The sequence below is a fragment of the Rhipicephalus microplus genome, unplaced genomic scaffold, assembly GCF_043290135.1.
Source record: "Rhipicephalus microplus isolate Deutch F79 unplaced genomic scaffold, USDA_Rmic scaffold_12, whole genome shotgun sequence".
In the NCBI taxonomy this organism is placed as follows: Eukaryota; Metazoa; Arthropoda; class Arachnida; order Ixodida; family Ixodidae; genus Rhipicephalus; species Rhipicephalus microplus.
The window spans coordinates 44,029,938-44,048,869 of record NW_027464585.1 but is presented as its reverse complement, the minus strand read 5'-3'; the positions used below and the strand labels follow the sequence as shown (position 1 = coordinate 44,048,869).

Genomic DNA, 18,932 nt, shown 5'->3' with positions numbered 1-18,932 from the left:
GCACGCATATGACAAGGACGTGTGCGTTAATATAAAAACAAACGTTAAAATATAACACACGAACAACTTTACCTTCACATCTCGCACAGTCCTTCTGAAGCTGCTCTGACGAAAGAGATGGATGACAGGCATCGCAGACGCCAGCGCACAGTCTTCAGCACGCACGGTGTGTGCCCACGGCTGCACAATAAGAATGTAAAATAGTGAGCCACACGTGACAGAGGATGAATACAAATGCATATGAGAAATACGGGCTAGGTGAAATGAAAACATACGTGAGGTATGACATGCTAATAACTACAGCAACCGATATCACACATCGTCAAAAACTCATTTTGATCCCCGTAGCGCTACAGCTTAGGAGCGGCGGCCGCAGCCACGACTCCGCGAACCACCGTGCCGCTAACAAGTTGGCGGGTCCTAAGCGAGCGACGTCGTTCAGCTCGAGCAAGCGAACGCGAGACGAAACACGGCGCTGCACGCGGAGTGTCTGCCGGCAGCGAACAGGAGAGCGAGCGTACGCTTGGCCGCCACCACGAACAGCGCCGAGCTGGTTTGGAGGTAGTACCGAAGAAATCGACGGTAATGCGGCCCTTTTCCACAAACTCGAGCGAGTGCAGCGCGCAAACGCGAGTCCGCTGCCGTGACCAACGGATGACGCCGAGCTGCTTGCGACCGACTGACGGGAAAGCCAACTGTAATGGCGACCAATTTTTAATGAGTTCCGCCGCTAGCAAAAGCACCGCCAGCCCGTGCTGGTTCACTTACAGCGCGCTACATACAACAACCAAGCTCTTTACGAGAACCCGCAACGTGTTTTCGACGACTCCTAACACAGCCACGAGGTCTCAGCCCAATATCGTCAGCCCGGAGCTCATCGTGGTGGCGAAGACAGGCGAGCACTCGATGAGTGAGCATACGGGAGGCTGACGGCAATGGCGGCCAATTTCCAGGCGGTCACAAAGCACAGCCGTACTGCAGACGCCGAAGCTGACCTCCGTGATGCAGTTCGTGCGTGCGATATACAACATGACCGAGCTCGCTGTCGGCAAGCGCGATATGTATCGCACACGCGACAAGTAGAGTAGAATAAAGAATGGTGACCTACTTGCCTTAGACTACAGCGCTGTTTGCTGCCCGAGTCCGACTGAAGTACATATCCGATAGGCATGTTGTCTTCTCGTCCGCCATATTAGCCTTCCTAACTGTTGTCGTGTGTTCGTCGTGACTATCTTCAAGCCAGATATATACAGCGCGGCGAGGTGACGTGTCGAGACATGCTCCAGACTTCATGGGTGCAGCGAAACGCAAAAGCAGCAGCCCACAGTCATCCAAACGTACACAGAAGCACCACGTCGTAGTTTTTAGATCGTCGAATCCAGGCGGCCATGGTCGAGCACTCCGAGCACGGCGGAACGCGAACCGTACGGTTCGCGTTGCAAACGAAAATACGGGAAAGACTGAGCCAGCATGTGAGGAGAAAGAGGGCTGGTCACCATGGCAACGCTTTTCGCACTGCCTGCAATACCCGGGTAGTTCATTCATTTAGAGCGTGTTTGGAGAGTAAAGTGCCAACCACTGGCACGCGTTCGCTCGCGTCTACGCGTCAAAAGCTTCAAATGCGCCTCTCGGCGTCGGCTTCAGAGGGGCATACGCGAGCAGGCGCGAGGGATCAAGCCGGGCTTGATATTTCGCCTCGCGTACGCTACGTCACCACGCGTACAGCGGCGCCAACCAACCAGAGGCCGCGATGACTCCGAGTGCTGGGCCTAATGGCTGCCGCTTCGAAGGCACGGCCGAGTGCTAGAGGCAAGCACGAAAACTACTCCAAACGTTCCTGTATGACCGCTTCGTCATCTAGAATGACACGACGAATGTCTGCGAGTGCTACCAGCGTGACTCAATTTCGTGCCGAGTGCGAGTGACGCCGACAAATCCAGCGAGTACCTGCCGGCTTGCTAGCGAGTGCCTGCCAGTTTCAGGGTGGTCGTTGGCCGTGTGAAAACATCGTATCGGCGATTGTACTGCGCCTGTGCTTTCATCTCCATACGTTGTGCTCGAAGTCAGTGGGCTGTGGTGGTAAGATGCTTCCGATGATAGAAGTCAGGATGATCGACACTAGCCGGATGCCGAAAAAGATGTGTGCTTCGTTTGCATTCCTCGGTGGAAGCTGACGGGACAAACTCAGACAACGAAAGTTAAGTTGTTTACGTCTCAGCTGGCTAAAAAAAGAAAAAAAAAATATTACATAGAAAGAGTGCTTGAGGCTTGTCTGATGCCTTTGCAGTAGCGTGTGATGCCAAGCTAGTGACATGTGATCATCGTTTACATCGGCGTACGAACTCCGTTGAGCTGTAGTGCGTGGTGTCACTGACACGAACGAATTGATCCGGCATGCGTGTTTACACCAACGAATTCAGCTGTAGCTCCGATGTGCGTGTTTACGTGAACGAATTCTACTGAAGCTTCGATGTGCGTGTTTACGTGAATGAATTGCACTGTAGCATCGGTGTGAGTGTTAACGAGAAGCATACGACAAATGCAACTGTGTGATCTGTTAGCCGTCGTCGTGCAGCGGTGAAACTGTCCTACTGTGACAATTGCCAGCTGATTGTATGTGCTCCTGCAAAACTACATCCACTAGTAGTCGATGCAATAGGCAGGCATGACAATTTTCGGCCTTGAAAATCTTCGAAACACTACTGTCGCACCGGATGTTCACGGCGCTCATGGTCTCACTTCCGGAACATGTGCTGCACAAGCGCGGTGCTTTGTGTTCAGCCGTGCAGTGCTGCAGTTGTGTGAGGAGCAAGCAATGGACGGTGCCTTCATCGACAACGAGGTTCTCATCGCTGCAGTGCAGCATAGACTACCCTTATGGATGGCAAGCCACCGGCAGCACAAGGACAAAATTGTGAAGGCCGCGATGTGGCGGGAGGTAGCTGCAGCCGTGTTACCGAATGTAAATATTGATGGTAAGTTAGCACTTGGTCGTTCGTGCGACATGCATAAGCGCTTCAATCTTTGTATTTTCCATTGCGCAGACGCCGCCGAGCTTGTACAGAAGCGCTGGAAGTCGCTACGTGACAAGTTCCGGCGGCTCTTCGTAGCAAATAAAAAAGCAAAGAGCGGTGCCGGCCTGGACGATGGGGAGTGTATCACCATCACGTGGCCATATTTCCAGCTTTTATGCTTTCTCAAGGATACCATGCAAACAAGGGCGTAAGTCATTTTATTAATCGTTGTCATGAGCATTGCTAAATGTCATCTTTTTAAATATAAATAATGTGACACTGAAAATTCTGTGATTTTCAGGTATGCATATATTGAATGCAGTGTACAGCATGTAGGAAGTTCAAGTGTTGATTACTGTTACATGTGGCCAAGGCAGCAGTGTGCAGTGATATGAAAAAATTATCCGTTTCAACAGCTATAGTAATCTAAGCAGTGTGGTACTGACAATACTGATAGAGGTCTGAACTATAATGACAACCACATTAAAGACCTTGAGAAAACCTTTTGCTGACACTATGGTGTGCATTTTTCCATTGTTGAGCAGTGTTGTCAAATGGAAAAACAAATGTTTTTTTTGTGCATATTCAGAGAGCCCTCTTTGCATCATACATGTTCCCTTTTTTTCGCTATTTCACCCACCACGGTGGTCTTGTGGTCGTGGTGCTCAACTGCTGACCCATAGGTGTAGGATGAAATCTCATTCACAGCAGCGGCATTTTAAATGGAGGTGAAAATGCTTGAGGCCTTTGTACATTGATATAGGTGCAAATTATAAAGAACACCAGGTGGTCGAAATTTCCAAAACCCTTCACTACGGCGTCTCTCTCGTAATGACATGGTGATTTAGAGATGTTGAACCCCAAAAATTATTTTTTGCTACTTCAGGGAACACTGACATTTTTTTTTCATTAATTGAGTGTTACATCAACTCAACTTTGTACTAAGTCTTTTCACAGATACCTCAAGAATGTGCTGCACAATATTTGTTGATTCAAAGAGCGAATTAGGGGTGCAAGGATGCCACGACCCTCCCCACCAATTTTTTCAGGGTAGGTGGTTCCTCAAGATATGCCGCACGAGTCGCATATTTCATAAAAATCTCCTCATCGAATTGAAACCACTAAGAACTCATTCTTGAAGGTACAAGATTAAAGGCATATTATAGAGAATCGATTATGCGAGTTGCTTGCGTTAAGGAGCTTTAAAACTAAGATTGAAAAAGATAACTTTGCACTAATGAACTCGGGAATCAACCCAGATTCAGGCGAAACTGTGAGTCTGACTGAGTAGCTATGTTGGTGAGCTTGGGTCCGTACTTCAGTTCGGTTCTGAAAAAGTACAGTGAGACTGAGCACTCTCATTGTGGCGAGTCTGAGTCGGAGTGAGTCCTCATAGCAAAATGTATTTCTTAATTGAATCTGAGTGAGCTGTAATTTCTTTTTTGACCTGGTCATGGCATGGCTAAAGTGAAAATCCCGTTGCATTCGCTGTCAAAGCCTTTTCTCCAGACTTATATGGCATATAATTGGATACCATGAGCCACGATATGTTCCACAGGTGATTGATAATTTATATTTACCTAGGAGTGGCAAGAAGACATTGGTTGTTGGAATGTGAGAGTGGTAATGAAAACTGACATTGGCAGTATTGAGGCGAATGCAAAAATATCGGGGCTCCAGCAGATATTGAACCCACAAGAGGCCAGGCCTGACCTGTTATGCCTTAAAAGGGGGGAGGGGTTTAAGTTTGCCACCAGTTTTATATCACCTATGACTGCTTGTTTTGCTCGTCACTAGATGACGCAAAAAGAAGCTGTGGTAACTCTCGCTTCCGTTTGAACATGCTGCAAACAGCCACAAGAGTTGGCAGGCCACACGCTCACGTGCCCACTTAAATAAAAATTGACATTGTACAGTATATATATATATATATATATATATATATATATATATATATATATGATACATACACACACACACAGTTGTGTTCGAGATCATGAACAAATATATTGGCTGTAAGTAAACTGCATAATTGTGCCTTTACGTTTAACGTTGCCGCAGACATTCACATTATTCCTACACCACATGTATGGTCATATTGCATCAACTAAACGTTGTAGTTCGTCGAAGAATAAACAATACTTACATTTTTTCTTTACCTTAAAATTGACTGAATATTCTAGTGAAAGCACTAATACGACTCTAGGAATCCATCTTATATGTACTGTTGACATCCTTGCTATAAGGAATGTACGCTTCTCTGTTAGCATCTGTTGCAGTTATTGGTGAATTACATGTGCTATAGTAGCAGAGTATGTGTAGTTTACTACATCAATGTTGCCTGCCCATCATTGGCTTTATGCATAAGGACATGGCCGCTGCTGAAAAACACCTATTACTGTTTGGTCAATCAGCCCGGCTTCTGGTATGGCTAATATGGTTTGCTATATATTTAATTTATGAAAATGTTGTTCATATTGTTTTGTTTTTTTGCCAATAATGATCCCTGTCCATCTATTTGCCAAGACAAGGTACTATGCCAGGAATTTTGCTTGGTGTAAAATGAATTGTGATCACTTCATCTATCATTAACTGTGCCATTTCAAGTTGTATTGCCAGCACAGTTAGCTTCTTGGTTTTCTTTTTGTATGTGGTTCGTGCCATAAAATTCTAGATTACATAAATGAAATGTAAGTATGTTAATGTGATTTTAGTTATGTTTACATTGTTTGACCTTAGATTGCCTCAATGCCAAAGTTTAATTGAAGTGCAAGTAAATAAGTTGATGGGTCCTTTGTATGTGGTCTGGAAAACACGCAAAACCAGATATAGCAAAGTATTTTAGTGTGGTAGTGTGTGAAATACCAAGTGATGTGCTTAGGAAAAACCACAGTTTAATCCTTGATTCTATTTCAGTGCAGAAAGAGGTGAAATTATATTTCATTTTTATTTATTTAGAGTTCCTGCAATGCCATAGTGGCATTACTGCAGGGGAGTTTACACACGAAATTCAATGTGGTTACTAACATTTCTGTGAATAGTGACGCTTTAAACATTCTGGAAAATAAAACAACATATAATAATTACAGCATGCAATCGAAAAATATTTCAGTACAATGTGACATGTGGCTAACAGGTACTAAAAGTGAATAAGCATGCCATGATGTCACAACGATGAAAAAAAAAAGCGCTGTTGTCACTCAAGTTTACAATATCTTCGGGAAGTTTGTTCCACTCTCTACGTGTTTTTAAAAAGAAGTAGTTAGTAAAAGTTGTTGTTTTGAATGCGTATTCTCGTATTTTATGTGTGTGTTGGCATCTTGTGGAACGATATGTTGGTGCTACCGGGTATTCACCTCTAAAAAGGTTATAGTATATACTAGGCAGAAGTTTTAGTCGAAGTTTCCGTCTTCCAGATTGTAAAGTTTCCCAGCCTAATGCGGCCTTTATATCTGATATACTAACAAATAGCTAGTAATTTTTGCGGACGAAACGAGCTGCCTGGTTTTGAATTTTTCTATTGTTTCTGCAAGATACTTTTGAGCTGGGTCCCAGGTAACACAAGCATATTCAAGTATAAACCTTACATGCAGGTAGTAGAGAATTTCCTTTACCTTTTTTGTTGCACAGTGAAAGTTTCTGTGAATAAAATACAATGTTTTACTAGCCTTTAAGATCATGTGTTCTATGTGCCTGTTCCAATGAAATGATTCTGTTAAATAAATTCCTAAATATTTACATTCGGGTACTTCTTTAACTGGCTTTTCATCAATGTAAGGTTATAACGTTCACACTTGTTGCTGCCTGCAGGACATCTGGAAATTATGTTAGCCCTGCAAGCTTACAGAGCACTTCAAGCTTTTTTTGCAGTCCGGGTGAACCAGTAAGGCCTGCAAGCCAGCTGCAGGCTGGCAGGCAACCACCGAGGCCTGACAGCCCTACTACCCGCACAGGTATGAATGTGCAGGAGCTTCTGCAGGACATGGTCCAGTTTGAAGACCAGTGTTTAGAACTGTCGGAAGCTTCTGCACATTCAGACGATGATGCTTTCAGGCCTCCAGGGGTTGTTTGCCCAAACACCCAAGAGAGGACTGCACCAGAGCCTGCTGTCGCCGATGGAAGTGCCGGGTCAACACCAACCCAGCGAAGAAGTCGCAAAAGAAAGAATGAAGAAGAGTTAGATAGAATTACTCAAAATGTGCAAGACTTGTGCGAGACATTGAAGAAAACTGAGTCAAGAAACGAACATGAATATTTTGGGCTGTGCCTTGCTAAATACTTTGAGAAGATGCCAGAAAAGCGACAGTTAGAGCTGAAAGTGAAGATCATGCAATTAGTAATGGAGTATGTGGACTAGTTTCTTTTTTATTTCAATGGCTGAAGTGATTTTTTTTATTAAGGTACGGGGCCAAGTGCAAATTTCTTTTTAGAATGTCATTTTTTACATTTTCTGTCATGTTAACTGAATCACTCATTATTTTGCTGCATGAACTTTCTCTTTAAACAGTTTTTTTGCAAAGATGCAAGAAAAAATGTTACACTACCCAACAGTTGCGAAGAAAAAACTGAAAGTGCCTGTTTTGTGTGCATCATAAGATTAGCTTGATATGTGATATTTTGTTTACTCTTTAAAGAGGTTGTGAAAAGGTCGCTTAACAACGACAATGCGGCACCATCAGTAGCCACATGCTCTAACTATATCATCAGCCTGAATGAGCCTGCATAGACGCTTTGACTATATAGAAACGCAGAACTCTACGGCATCTGTGAGCGCGTGCAAGAGGCATCCCACAAGAATGCTGCTTAATATGACGTCAGCTACAGAGTTCAAGTTGGTGCCTATTGCTTATGGCAAAGGCGCTGATAGGTGTTTGAATTGCATGCACTCGCAAGTACCGAAGAGTTTTGCAATCCTCGATAGGCAAAGAACTACTTATGCTGACGTCGCCTAGTTAGTGCGTGTGGATGTCGGTGGTTTCGCATTGTCGTTTTAGATCGAGCGTTTTATGACTCTTTTAGCCTTCATATTAAATGTGCAAATATGTAATAATGCTTTGTTAGCATTGTCAACTTGACATTTTTAGTCATAAAAACCATACACTTCTCACCAGGTTAATGCACAGCATTGTGCATGCATTGTTCGCACTCAAGGACACATATGTCAGCCTGTTAACAAATAGATTTGCTCTCTCATTTAAATAATGTCTACAGAAAGAAAAAAGGCAAACAGCTGCTTGAGTGTAACTAGTTACAAATATGCAAGACTTAGCGCTCCTGATTGTGTAGGTGCCGCACCTGTTTAAAATGTTTTTGTTGATTTTCTTGAAACCTGTTTAATCACTGTGCTTTTAATATTCATTTGAAGAGATTTATTTTGGTTCATTGCACAGGGCAAAGCTTCTTTTCTGTGCCTGAAAAGATTAGAATTTGTGGAATGTGGAATTTGAGTGCACACTTATTTTTTGGTACTTCAGGGAGCACTAACATTTTTTTTTCATTAGTACACTTTGGTACACAAAATGCACACTTTAAATATTAATTTGACTTGCAAAAAAATTTTACAAAAATAGGGCTTGTCTTTCAGTGCTCTCATATGCCTACAAAAATCTGCTTTGTGATTCAGACTAATAATCTCCAAGTCTTGTCACTAAAGAAAAAAAAACACCACTTTCGATATTTTGCTTTATACCTATAGGATCAGGGGAAGCGGGAGTGTTTGAAGGGGTCATAACACCCAATTTTCGAACATGTTCTGTCGGTTAATCGTTTCGCATTCACAAATTAGCTGGCAGAATGGTAGCGAATTTGCATGAACACTTACTTTGTAATTGAGTGTTTCATAAATACACAAGTGGCTGGACAGTGGGGCAGCACTCGTGAGGAATTATGTAACAAGCAGCTAACTTTTCGAGCATCTGCATTCCTGCGAGCAGTTCTTCGTCAACTGTATGTGAAACCTGTTATTTTAGCCTTGTTTCATTCGGCACTGAAATTAGAATACTTGCTGCAGCTGAAACTTTGGTATAACAGAACGGCTACACTCCTTAATGTGCATTGTCACGTTCGTCATGGCAAAAGGCTAGTTGCTGGGGGTGGGCAAGGTTTTCTTTTATTGTAATATTTTAAGGTTTGCTTTTTATAACCAGTCTGGGAATAATATACCTTTTACTTTTAGTGTTCACTGAAAGTGAAGTTTTTGAGTGATTGTAACATGGCCCCTTTATTTAGTCATGAAATATGTGATTTAGTCATTAATCTTGTGACTTATTTTTATATTTATTTGTGTATTGTAAATATTATCAGGGTTGCACAGAATGAATTTGGGGAATATACGTCATTTTGATGATGTCTGTCCTTTATAATAAAAGTTACTTCAGTAATAATTACCAAGGTATGCTTTGTTCACATGGTCATTCGTGAATTATATGCTTGTATTGTGATGAGCTACATACAGTATGACACAAAGCATTTATGCCACAATGCGCGTGCATTTCATTGCTAATGCGGCTTCACTCATGCAAAATGTTTGCAACACGTAAGTTACTAACGTAAATGAAAAGTCCAGTTGCTTTTGCTGCATACCTTAAGGGGTACCGACACCATATTTCTAAGGCGAGTTTAGTCTGACTAACTAATCTCCTGTATACACAGACGACTCTGAGAAAGTATAACACTCGGCAAATTCTGATAAGGTATTTCATTTCAACATTAAAATCAAATTTCTCGCAGGGCACCTTACAACATCGACACTATGTGGACGTCGGGACTTGAGTACTAATTTTGGTGACTTCATGCTGCATTCTGGCTAGTTGTGATGATATCTGGTACTGGAACTTCTGAGATGGCTGCTTGGTTCGTGGAAATGTGACCATATCTTGTACTAGCACGTAACGAAAAGGTCATACTTTGTTGCAATGACAGGGGACACTAGGAGTTCAAACTAGCTTTCAGAACACTATAATTAGTTTTTCAGCGCACACTTGCGCATTGCGGTACATTTTCTAGGCTTCTGAGTGCTTGGCCTTTCCTTGGTTGTAAAAAAAAAAACAAAGTGAAAATTTTTTGTCAATACCCTTTCAAAAGGACAATTACAAGTTCTCTGTAAATGTAAAGGCTTAGCCATTTCCTTATGTATGAGCCAGATTTATTTGCACGCCATAGATATTGTACTGATGAAGTGCATTTATTTATGAGACGAGAATAAATATAATTGTTCGAACCCATCGATCCCAGACATTGTCCAAGTTGGGTTTTAAAAGACAAATATTGAAACCTAAATGTTTGTAGATTATTAGACATATGTATTAGTCTTAATATAATTTAATTTGGTTTTAAAATAAGCTGGAGTTAAAACCGGTGTTAAATTTCTCATCAAAGCAATTAAAGGTTATAAACTATTCAGCTATGTCTTGCCTTAAGTTGGCCCTCACGAGCACAGGTTATGGTCTTTTAGATATAGGTTATCCACTTGATACAGTGACTGCTGTCACTGAGCATTTGAAGAAGTCGGTAATGTCAAACCCGAGCATGTTTGCAGAAGGCAACAGGAATAAACTTATTGTTGGGATACTGTACATTCATTGTGCACGGTATCTCAAGGGCCTAAGAAAGTAGGCAGTTGACACAGCGTTAACATTGTTTTTATGGTTGCCAATAAGCTGGGTTACATTTGCGTCGCAGCGCAGAGGAATGAGAGAGTTAAACACAACAAGCTGACCCAGAAGGCAACAGGAATAAACTTATTGTTGGCATACTGTACATTCATTGTGCACGGTATCTCAAGGGCCTAAGAAAGTAGGAAGTTGACACAGCGTTAACATTGTTTTTATGGTTGCCAATAAGCTGGGTTACATTTGTGTCGCAGCGCAGAGGAATGAGAGAGTTAAACACAAGAAGCTGACCGATATTTGTTTCATCAATCACACCAACAAATTCATTGATTGCCGTACAAGTGTAGTTGACAGGGATCCTTTTTTTTATTCCCCTTAGTGTACAATATGGTGGATCGATTGAGCAACAGCCGATGCACTGTTTCATGACACACAGCGGCGCTGCTATGTCTTGTAGAAAGATGCTTATGTACTGCGGTAGCCACGGCTTTCTATGCAGTCAAAGTATTCAATGGCAGTTAAAGTATTCAATGAATATGTTATGGTCGCAGTGATCGTATAACTTGTCACTGCCCCCCCCTCCCCCCCTGTAACATTGAGCATCCCCTTGGTAGCTTGTGTGCTCTGTCCGATTGAAGTTCGTAGCACTCGCTAAACATACGGTTTTGCAAAGGCACAAGACCATTGCAGAGTCACTGAAAATGTTACATTGCCCCAGTTTGTGTCAAAATGACATCGCTTTAATTCACAACATGTGGACTTAGTAAAATAAAAATTTATTTTTCACAGAAGAATAATTTACAAGAACACATTCAAATTTGAGGACAATAGAAGGTATGACAAGATGAGCCAGGGAGCACAGAAAACAAGAAAAGTGAAAAGCTGATTTGCGTGAGGAGTCAAATAATAGGTAGGCAAAGTCACTCATGAGAGAACCCTCACACTGGCATCAAGCCGCGAGTCTGAGCCAAAGTAAGTGAAGTATTTTGGCAAGTCTGAGTGAGTGAAATTGAGAAAAATTGAGAAATCGAGTTTGAGTTCCACAGAGAAAAAAGTTTGGTACCTTTTCTGTACCTTTTCTCTGCAACAGCAAAAGGAATGTAACCATATTTGCTTACTTGTTGTAGCTCACGCATACAAAGTTTTATAAAAATTAATTCAGTACATTTTGAGAAAAGGTAGGTTGAAGTTGAAAAACTTACAGAAAACGCACTTTGAGAAAAACTAATTTTTACATCCACATACTGCTTACGCCAGAGGTTGCGTGGCACACTACGGTGCAGAATTTAAACCACGTGGAGTGGCTTCTCAACATCGGGCTTCAACAGCTTCGTTCCTCAGAGTACAGTGAATTTTTTGGTGTCAAGACTGCAAATTCAATTTTTTGCTGTGTTCATCCTGCCATACCCCCTTAAGAGCAGCTGTCACACTGAAGAATGGGCAAGCAGTGCCATGCTAGAAAGGAGAGTGATGACGCAGCTGTGCGTCCTTGCCCGAACTGGCAGTGAAGAACAAGTGTCTAGGAGGGCTGCTTCTTTGTCAGTCCTGGTAGATTCCACTGCAAAGGAACCTGGCCAGCCGTGCTAGAAAAGTAGCTGGCGAACAACCTTCTTGCAGCACCTGCATCACCATCGTAGTTTCGTGCCTGTGTTGGAGCCATGGCAAAGAAACTGTTGTCTGGCACATGTTGCACACCATGCCGCCAGCGCCCTCCAACAACGTTTCCGAAACTGTCTTCTCTGTCCAAGAATTGATGGGCATGTGGGTTGTACAGAGTAAGGAAGTTGTGGAGGACACAGGCGGCCTTCACCACGAAGTCCACATGGCTGGGCTGCACGTTTATGGTGCGAAGCAGTATCCTCCACCTGGCAGCAGTGATGCCGAAGGCATTTTCTGCACAGCGTCTGCAGACGAAAAAGAAAAATGTTGCAACAGCGAATGAAGACACGACACACCATGGTGCCTTCAAGGCAATGGAAAGTGCTTGCAAGATAAAAGTAGTGGTGTGGTAATGCCGAGTAGTTGTGACAGATGAGCCATTTGTCACAATGTGATGAAAGACTATTTCCCATTTAGTGCAATACTTTCTCCATCTTTTACAGCCCACTGTCAGAAAACAGTGCGAAAATGGGATGATGGAATGAACAATCCAAGTTCCGAGTTCCTTCGCCGTCGCCATCTTTGTTCACTGTTTCCTTGTAGTACGATGTACCAGCTGTCCCTTCATTACACTATTCTGTTACAGGCTGCTGCACTTGAGTATTGTACTGTAATAGTATACAGAGACAGCAAGTGTTCAACCAAATTTATTTTCATTAACCCGTTGTCGGCACAATCACGTATGACTGAGAAAGATGGAACACCAGACGAGGGCTTATTACTGTCAACGGCAGTAGCACTATGAACTTTGGCTTGTGTACTCAGTGTTAGCAAAAGGCACTCTTTGTCCATTTCTGCATCTTTTATTTTTTCAAATGGTAACTACTGAACTTTGCTTGTATCACCACTACAACATTGAAGTTTTTAACCGATGCTGGGCTGATTATTTTGAACCTTGTGAAATAATAGTAGTACGACATATGCTCTACAATGGCTGGAATAGAAGCTGGAGTGAATAGAATAATACAGAAGGAGTTTCCAAATGCACCTCTTTTCCACTGTCTAAGCCACAAATTTGATCATGTGATCAACGATTACAATTTTTCCGTGAAATGTGAAACATTGCGGGGGTCATCACATGTACAGTAACACTTTTTCATGATGTGCGCTCAGACGGAAGTTGCTGCCCAACCTACTGCATGGTAATATGAGGTGATCTGCAAAATGCAAGTTGATTAAGATCTTTGCTCAGCAATGTCTGGCCGTAGTCAAAGCATTCGAGGAGCTTTCATCAATAGAATCAACCTCAAATGCTGTAACTACACAAGTATTTATGATGAGTGTGAACAGCATAAGTCATTTATGAAATGCAGCAATGACTTTATCACAAGTCTCATCATATAATTTTCTCACTGAAACACATGGTGTGTGCACCTACTATACAAAGACTAACTGCAGGTAGATGTATCCAACACATTGTGCTACTTGCTGGTGACCATTTAGCACAAGTCAACCCTGCACAGAGAGCTTTTTTCGTGAAGCGATCGTAACGCTTTATTTTTGACGGACACAATCTTCTCAACACTAAGATAATGCAGAGTATCTCCTAAAACTTGGCTACTACTGCCCTGTTTGAAAGCTTAATTTCATGTGCGCAGTTTTAATAGAAAATAGTGCCTATTTTGTGGTAACTCGGTGCACCAGCACTCCTTCCCACAGCAGAAAAGTTCTGCAAATGCCCTTGGTTGACTTAGATCCACAGGTTAAGCTATCGTGTTCAATCGCACGTGATGGGCCTTTTTGCGAATTAAGGCTATGAAGACATGAGGTTAACGAATCAGAGAAACAATCCAATACCTTGCTCGGCTGAGCCTGTAGTTGAAAATCCTCATAGTGTCATTGAGGCATTTTGCGGGGTAAGGCCTCATGAAGTCCTTACGAAGCTGGAATGCCTCGTCTCCCACAAAGGCATAAGGCACACATGCGGAAGTGCCTGGTAGGGTGCCAACTGCTGGAATGTCAAGGCGGCCTTTAGAGAGGTCACAACCAAAGGATGATTCCTTGAATATTCCCCCATCGCTTTGGCGGCCTTCTGCACCGACGTCCACAAGCACATATTTGCAATCGCTGTCCACCACAGCCATCAGCACTATGGAAAATGTGCCCTGAAACAATAAACACGACAAGAAATCCAGATCAGGACCTATCTGTACAGCCACAGTGAATAACAGCAGTACAATAATTACTATCTATGTTAAGGTTTCACGTATCTTCAAAAGTGTGGCATATATAACAACTATTTGCTTAAACGGAGGCAGTCAGTCTGGTGATTTACTGCACTAAAATTGTACAGTACACCAAGTTACTAAAGACGCAACACCACTTGTGTATGCTTCACACCATGTGTCCACTCTGGCTTTGTGAACCCTGTAATTTTACTGCAGTTTAGAATCATCCAAAAACTAACTAGACCAATATCTAATTTTGCCAATCTGATGATTCCAGTTTTCTGATCTGCTCTTCTATGTTCATGTTGCACTTATCAGCTACAGTATTTGTGCAAGCATAAATGAAAAATTTAGTTGAGAATGCACAGGGAGAATCCAGGTGAGCTTTTACCTTATAGTTGAAGAATTTGCTGCCAGATTTTGGTGGACATACAATAGCAACATGCTTCCCGTCAACGGCACCCAAGCAGTTCGGGAACTGCCACCGTGAATGAAATCCTTTGGCAATACAGTGCCAGTCTGCTTTGGTAGGTGTCTGGAAGTACAAACAAAAAATGTCGTACTTTAACAAGAAAGAACCTATAATGCAACAAAACAAATATGCAGAGAGCACATCATTAGAAGCAGTGATTTTCAAAACGGGGTTCAGCAGAATCCGTTCGAATAAAAGCCACGTACTTTACACTGCTGTCATGCGACTCTCGCCACTTTTCTTTCTCTCATTACAAGAGTCCCTCATTAAACAGAGGCAGTCGATCTGGTGATTTACTGCACTAAAGTTGTACAGTACACCAAATTACAAAAGATGCATGAAGTTAGGAAAGACGCAACACCACTCGTGTGCTTCACACCATGTGAACCTTGTAATTTTACTGCAGTTTAGAATCGTCCAGAAATCAACTAGACTAATACCTCATTTTGCCCATCTGGTGATTTCAGTTTTCTGATTTCCTTTTCTATGTACATGTTGCACTTATCAGCTACAGTATTTGTGTAAGCATAGATGAAAAATTTAGCTGAGGATGCACAGAGAGAATCCAGGTGAGTCCACTAAGCTCCCCAACAATTCATGGCTGAGAAAAAATAACTTAAACATTGTGCTGGGCTAGTTAGAATATGGAACTCTGATGAATTTGCAGTGCTTATGCAAAAAAAGAGAAAAACACAGACACAGAAGAAAGAAAAATATTGAATTATGCTGTAAAATAAGTTCAATTTACAGACGTCTTGTAACAACGTTTAAAACGCACGACTAGTACAACTACACATTTCATCATCATTACATCCTGGCGGATCACAGAGCAAGGAGAGCTTGCTGGTATCCTGGTAGGAATTTAGAGAAAAAGTAGGCCTGGGCTTATCACATTGTGAGAAGGTATGTTAGATTGCGAAAAAAGGATACAAAGAGTTGGGAAGTGCAGCCAAGTATTACAAAAGGTTAGGTGCAGTGAGTGGTATGAGTGTACCTGCAGGTTTTTTAAACACATGCAAGATATTAGAAGTAACAAATACACAAAAGAGTGGCCTACTCTTTGGGCAGAAGAGTCGTGTTTCAAGAAACCAGCAGTGTTTCAAGAAACCAGCAGGGTGGCAGTGAGCATTTATTCTGGATGCATAAGTTTGCAATGCATATTGTGGTCTATCATGCGTTCCCTGCTTGTATTGGGAAACAATTCATTGCTGTCTATCCACCGTGATGGCTCAAATCTATGCGTATACCTCAACGCAACAAAATTCTCTTTACATCACTAGTTGCCGTCAGTCAAGCTTTTGTGAACATGTATTGCAGCAATCAAAAAATATGTGCCATCTCCTCTCTGATTACGAGTTCTCACTTCAATTTAAGGCTGAACCTATCCATGCTGCTTCCAGGCTTACCTACCAGGTAACCAACATCAAAGTGGAATTGCGAACCGCTTACCTTCATGACATGATCTTTTAGCCTTTCCCAGATTGCTTCGCACGTTTCATGAATGCACAAGCGGGCAGTTTCGATTCCCACTTGATACGCCAGAGCAACAGAGGGGATATCTTGCCCTGATGCAAGGTAACTGAAACAACAAACATGAAACAATGAAAAAATAAAGTGATTCAAAGCTATCTTTTTTGGCACTTACATTCAGTTAATGCTATGTGGCATGTTTTACCTCAATATCACTAACCTCAAGGTTATTGCAAGCCGTTCACCAGGCTCGAGAGTTTCCCTCGACACGTGGATTTTTGTCAGGTCCAGAGCAACGAATCTGAGCAGCACATCAAAAAGTGCTGGCGTCATTCGATAGAACTTAAAAAAAAATCCATGATCGCCTTCGCGCATCCGTTTCATCTGTTGAAAACAAAAGCAGATTACAGTGATTGAACAGATTCTTACAGAGAAAAAAAAATGAACGGGAACCAGCAATGTACCTCTCTTAACGCCGAATCCCTGATCGAACATTCAAGCACATGTGAAATTTCAGATATAATACAGTATTCCTTCGGTGGAATTTTCTCTGCAGCTTTCATTTTATAGCTGAATATGCCCTACGAGTAAATGCATAGAAGTTTGCTGGGGCATACATGCAACATTTCCCAATTGGCTGTGCACTCACTTGCTACTAAAACAGAACGCTTCAAGAGGTCATGGGGTTTGAATACAACATACGTACTATAAGTGCTCTATTGTCAAAGGCGTGGTCATCACTCGCTTGGTTTATTTCTTTTCCTTGCATGTTTATTGGTATATCATATTATTGGCTTTATTTATTTTGCTTTCATTTTTATGTCGTAGGTGTCATTGCTGTTTATTTCAGTCAGGAGTGATCGAACAGCACGACGTCACGTTAAAATGAGACTGAACGAGGTCAAGAAAGAGCTGAAGAACTTACCGCAGTGTGGTAGAGGCCTTCTTGCTTACGCGCCAAGAAAACGGGGCGAACCCACCAACGGCGAGGCTGCCGCTGCTCGCGTACTTGCTTCCTCTTTTTTATGAGCAGCATGAGGAGCACGAGTGTCGAAGTGAAAACCGTTGTATTCCTGCGGGAAACTGCCGACACCGCAGGCATGGTTGCGAGAAACGCACGAGGAAAGCTTCGTGAAACAAACACACGTCCACCCGTCAACAGGAGCACACACGGAGAAAGAACAGAAATTGGCGCGAAGAGCTGATGTTCATGTGGATGACACGCGAATACAGTCGACACTATTGGCTTGATTTCTAATGAACAGTCTAAATAATTAAGAAAAGTGTCAATTCAAATATAAAATATACTATTTCGATTTAAAAAAGCTGCTCCATGGCTTGAATAAGAGTAACAAATGTTTGAAAAGTCAATCTTTTCAGGCAATGCTTTGGCAGTTTCACATCAAAAGCTCTAGCAACACTGCGCGTCAGCTAGGCGCGACGCGAGCAGGCGCGAGTGCCGACGCGTACCAGTGGTTGCGCGCCCTTTTCCTCCATAGGCGCGACTAGACGCTTTTGACGCGTAGGCGCAGGCGTACGCGTGCCAGTGGTTGGCACTTAAGTGGTTTCGCGCGACGCGTTTCCCTCTGTAGTTTCTCCTCAACTGTCTATTCGTTCATCGCGCGCACCTATTGGGCTCCGTTTCTCCTTTTTCGGGTAATTTTGCCTTAGAGTACGTGTACATTGCTCTCACAGGGCGAGCTATCTATCGGCAATATGCAAGTTTCCTTCCCGGTTCCGCATTAGGCCTTCCCTTTACTTCAAGATCAACACTACAGATCTATCATAACTAAGATCTATCATTCAAGATCTATCATAACTAAAAGTGGCATCAGCGTACTTATCGGGTGTGATCAGATGTGGAAAGTTTTGACCGGCGAAGTTTCACGGTGCGAAGGCAACGAATCATTGATCGCACTGAACTCCAAGCTTGTATGGACCTTCCAGGGAAGCACATCGCACTTGGTGTCCCGCCCAACTACTTCGCAAATTATGGTGTGCGTGCTAAAAGCCCAAGCTACCGATTCCGACGAGATTTTGCGCTCCTTTTTGGAACTTGAAAACATAGGAATTACGGACACGATAAACAAGCCACATGAAATGAGCAACACCATCAGGCATTTTGAGCAAACGATTAGCTTTATAAACGGAAGATATGAAGTGACCATCCCTTGGAAGGATAATTTCGAGCTTGCAACCAACAGGCAAGTAGCCGTTACTCGACTGGACAAGCTTGTCAACCGTCTCAACTCCAGAAAAGGACTGCTCGAAACGTATGACCGTACCATAAGGGAGTACTTGAGGGCAGGACACGCCGAAGTAGTCAGTGACGTACCTGCAGAGGTGACGAAATTATATTACATGCCGCACAAGGAAGTCATGCGTGAACAAGCACTGACGACGAAAATGAGAGTGGTGTTTGACGCTTCGTCACGTGCCAAAGGATGCAAGCCCCTTAATGACTGCCTTCAAAAGGGTGACAACTTATACCAAGACCTCGTGCAAATTCTGCTACGCTTCAGAACGCACCCGGTGGCAG

At 42.8% G+C, this 18,932-nt stretch overlaps 2 protein-coding genes across 2 annotated transcripts; one reads left to right on the top strand and one right to left on the bottom strand.

Moving 5' to 3' along the window:
- Positions 1-2,658: 2,658 nt before the first annotated feature.
- On the top strand, positions 2,659-3,226 carry LOC142783727 (uncharacterized). The gene is made up of 2 exons (XM_075882306.1): positions 2,659-2,975; positions 3,045-3,226. Exons 1-2 carry the CDS (start codon positions 2,666-2,668, stop codon positions 3,224-3,226), a joined length of 492 nt encoding a protein of 163 aa, XP_075738421.1. The 5' UTR covers positions 2,659-2,665.
- An 8,807-nt stretch (positions 3,227-12,033) lies between these two features.
- LOC119166780 (uncharacterized) lies at positions 12,034-17,354 on the bottom strand. The gene is made up of 6 exons (XM_037418121.2): positions 17,319-17,354; positions 16,614-16,777; positions 16,373-16,502; positions 14,843-14,986; positions 14,081-14,388; positions 12,034-12,528 (listed from the first exon to the last, which is right to left on the bottom strand). Exons 2-6 carry the CDS (start codon positions 16,775-16,777, stop codon positions 12,144-12,146), a joined length of 1,131 nt encoding a protein of 376 aa, XP_037274018.2. The 5' UTR covers positions 17,319-17,354; the 3' UTR covers positions 12,034-12,143.
- Positions 17,355-18,932: the final 1,578 nt, after the last annotated feature.